General features: G+C 41.4%; 1 protein-coding gene across 1 annotated transcript in view; it reads left to right on the top strand.

Moving 5' to 3' along the window:
- LOC101855477 overlaps positions 1–3,944 on the top strand; it is a 5,601-nt gene extending 1,657 nt beyond the window's left edge. Inside the window, exon 3 of the mRNA XM_005094571.3 lies at positions 2,894–3,944. Coding sequence (XP_005094628.1) covers positions 2,894–3,944 — 1,051 coding nt within the window. The remainder of the gene's footprint in view (positions 1–2,893) is intronic.
- Positions 3,945–4,365: the final 421 nt, after the last annotated feature.

Genomic DNA, 4,365 nt, shown 5'->3' on the forward strand with positions numbered 1-4,365 from the left:
GCGTTAGAAAAGGTCAGCAGGTCGACTGTATTTTTATACTGTACTGTTCCTCTTGATTGGACACGGATTTTTTCGCACCCTTCTGCCCACCCAGCAGTAATGGGCACCTGACTTCGAGTTGGGGAAGTAATGGCGGCGTGGAAAGGAAATGGCCACCCTACCACAATATGCCGAAGGCCCACGAACTTGTCTCACTAACAAGGACATCCCCAAATGTCCGGATCGGATGCGGGGACACCTTTACTTTTATTGTTCCTCTTAGACTGTCATTTGACTGATAATTAAAGCATATAATACCATTAAAATCTACGAAAAAATTAAACCGGGAATAGGAGTGATCGTTTGCACTAATCTTTTAGGGGTGGTCGTTAGAGCCAATTAGCAGGTCACTTTATTATGAGACTACACTGCTCGCCACTCTAGAAATTAAGGGTTCGATCTTCTTGATATCTTATAGTGGGATAGAAGTCTTACATTGTTTTAGTGTCACTTTGTGCCTTTTCATAAGACCAGTTTCGTCTCTTTGACCAATATGATAAACTATTTTGAAAAATTGTTTACGAACTTCTCCACTTCCCTGATGTTTGAACAGAGTTCGATTTCGAGACTATTTTAGTTGTTTTTTTTTACCAACTCTTTCAAGGAATATTGTTCCACTTTGAAGTTGCGTAGAAGCGCTGGCAATAACGTAGGGTTGTCCTTGATCCCCTCCCTTTCAAAAACGTGCACGTCATCATGATCATCATGATCATCATGATCATCATGATCATCATCATCATCATCATCATCATCATCATCATCATCATCATCATCATCATCATCATCATCATCATCATCACAGTCATTAATGTATAGTGCATAGTACTCCCAGCAAGTAATGGGTACCTGACTTCGAGTTGGGGAAGTAAAGGCGGCGTGAAAAGGAACTGGCCACCCTACCGCAGTTAATGCCGAAGGCCCAGGAAGTTGTCTTACTAACAAGTCAATCCCCAATATCCGGATCGGAAGGGGGAACAACTTTAATGCGCTTGTCTCCGAAGCGGAAAGTCCGGGTTTGAGCCTCGGTTCGGACACGGATTTATCTCGCCACCCTTCCCCCCCCCCTCCTGCCCACCCAGCAGTAAAGGGTACCTGATTTCGAGTTGGGGAAGTAATATGCCGAAGGCCCAGGAAGTTGTCTCACTAACAGGGCAATCCCCAATGTCCGATCTGATGCGGGAACAACTTTACTTTTTACATAGTACTACCCCCCCCCCCCCCCCAACCTGAAAAGGTTTAAATAGGAGGCTTAGGTATTTAAATGCATGGTATTATGTTATGAAATTGAAATTTTAAATGATTGATTGATTTATAGTGATTGAGTACGCTATTGCTGTCGGTAGACGAACTCTATCGATGTAAAAATATGTTATTGTTCCCACGTTTGCCCTCTATTTGCTTGACAATCTACTTGTCTACTTTTTATTTCCACCCAACTTGACTGTAGTCAGGGTTTAAAAAGAAATCAGACAGCCCTTATGTTGAGATGGATGTGTATTCTTTCGCGCAATTATCTGCTGTTTCCCTTGAGTGTCTACTTCCAATTAATGCGATGGACCTTAGGTCGTATTTTCCTCCCCTCCCCCTCTCTCTCTCCTTATGCTCTCTCTCTCTCTCTCTCTCTCTCTCTCTCTTTCTCTCTCTCTCTCTCTCTCTCTCTCTCTCTCTCTCTCTCTCTCTCTCTCTCTCTCAGTATGTTTGTGTTCGTTTGTTCATGGATTGGTGAGACTACCTTTTCACGTAGAAAGAGAGAGAGAATGAGAGAGACAGCAAAAGAGAGTGTGAGCAGTTGAGAGAGAGAGAGAGAGAGAGAGAGAGAGAGAGAGATAGATAGATATATATATATAGAGAGATAGATAGATAGATAGATAGATAGATAGATAGATAGATAGATAGATAGATAGAGAGAGAGAGAGAGAGAGAGAGAGAGAGAGAGAGAGAGAGAGAGAGAGAGAGAGAGAGAGAGAGAGAGAGAGAGACAGAGTCACACTGAGTTTTGAGTTTCGAACATGATTTTGATGTAAGTTGTATTTCTCATCGCATCTCGCATCGCAAGGGACAAAGCGCTCAATGTTTTTATGTCATATTTAGGACATTAAAGGTCAGACATTTAAAAAAAAAAGATACCGGTGTTTTAGGAATGATTTTTGAATTTTTTGGAGTCGGGCTTTCAGTTTATAAAATTATAGTAAACTCCATTTCTCTCTTTACATAATCTGGGTTTTTATCTCAAATTTGCAGTTTCGTACTTAAGGGTACTTCTCCCCAGGATCCAGGACGAAGGCCTTTTTTCTGCCTTACGAGGGGCGTTAAAATATTAGTGTATTTACATCAGAGTCCTTCTTTCTAACAATAAGTGAAATACAATTAATAGTATTTCATGGCCTGATTAATAACTGTGATAAAGCTCACAACATAAACATAAAAAGATTCGTTGAAAGAAAATGTTTTCATTCGTTCATTGTTATCTATGTGTGAGTGTGTGTGTTGTGCACGACGGAGAGAAGAGTGGTGCATTAATACAACATATTATTTACACTGACATCGAGAAAGTATTATTAAAAGATAAAAATGTTGGGTCTACTTAAGAATGGTATAAACGTTTGTTTCTGTAACATTGTAGAAGAAAGAAGTTTTAGTTGCGAGTACAGTAAAGCGTTTCCTTTACATCGAACAAAGCTTCGACAATGTCTGTAAAAGACATTTCAGGCTGTTTAGGACAGCACATATCAGCAGCCAGTCAAAGACATACAACAATTATATTATGTTCCTTATGAGGTAATTAAACTTATGATAAAATCCCTCAATAATCTACCTCACAATGAACTCTCTTTGTGTTCTATATTTCTCCCAGAGTTCCATACTTGTTCCTGGTGCTGTCGGGAGTATTTGCCGCTGTACACGTCATAGCACTGATGATGTTACGAGACCCCAGTCCAGGCAACGACTCCCCGAACACACAGAATGACGTTATGACAGACAAGTCTTTTACCATTAACCACACCATGTATGGAAGAGCGGAAGAAGACAATCCTACAGGCGTGTTCGCCAAAGAATCAAGAAATCTAGATACCGACTGGAACATCAATAAAGAAACCAGTTTGCTGTTGGACGCAGAAGGCGCTCAGAGGAACAAAACTATGGTTTATGTTGGTACTTCGAGTTCAGATGACGAGGATGTGAGTAACGGAGACATTCGAAACACTGATCAAAGTGGAAATGCCAGGTTTCAGAAGGCACAAAATGCGGGTCTTAAACCAACGCGTAAGACTGATAAGGAGAGACAAGAAGATGAGAATAACGAAAACAAAAGTAAATGGATAAACATACAGAAACTGTACGAAGTGTACAGCAAAAAAGAATTTTACGTACTTTGCGTGACTTGGGGGGTTGCTGAAATCGGGTACATTACGCAAGCGGACATTTATAAACAATTCGGCGCAGGCTTCATCCATGACGATCACTTCCTGAGCTTGGTGGGGACATCGTTTTCTGTGATGACGTTGGTGGCGCGCCCACCCTGGGGCGTGTTGTCCGACAGATGTACCACCAAGACACTCGTCGTGATCCTACAGTCGGCCATGATTCTCCTCACTTCCAACCAGTGCTTAACACAGTTCCTTAACAAATGGGTCTACCTCTTATGGAATGTCGCAATCACCAGCACTGCCATTGGCGCCTACGCCACTGTGCCCGTGGGAATATACCGGTACTTCAATAAGGACGATTTCATGTTGGTCTATGGCTTAGTGGCTGCTCCCGGCATTTTCATAGCGATTCTGTACCCTGTTGTGAGCAAAAGTTTGTTAGAAGCTCTTGGCTTTTGCGGCTTCTTCAACTGTGTGTCAGTCACTTATCTATTTGCACTTTTGATGGGTCTTCTCCTTCTACCATCAAAACCTTGACAAGTTTCGTTTAAATACTCTCCCTTTCAATAACGGTAACGTCATGTAAGATAACCGATATCCTATTTGAAGTCTTCTTCCGATAGGACGAGGCCACAGTATGGGGAGAGCTATGGGAACCCAGAGAACTCACGTATAGAGAGCGCAACTCGTGATTCAAACTACAGTACTCCTTCCTGCTTTTTTTAATTAAGGTGCAAAGTGCTAAAAACGTTCACCCTAAAATGTGTTGTTGTAGTTGTTGTTGTTCTTGTTGTTGTTGTTGTTGTTGTTGCTGTTGTTGTTGTTGTTGTTATGATGAGGCTTGTCTGTTCTGTTTGTTTTTGTTTCCTTCATATTTTGTTTTGTTTTCTATGAGAAGCAATATCTTTATTTGTGAGAACACTTTTATCACAGCCAACATCACACTAAAGTATGAACC

This window comes from Aplysia californica, unplaced genomic scaffold, assembly GCF_000002075.1.
Source record: "Aplysia californica isolate F4 #8 unplaced genomic scaffold, AplCal3.0 scaffold00084, whole genome shotgun sequence".
Taxonomy (NCBI): domain Eukaryota; kingdom Metazoa; phylum Mollusca; class Gastropoda; order Aplysiida; family Aplysiidae; genus Aplysia; species Aplysia californica.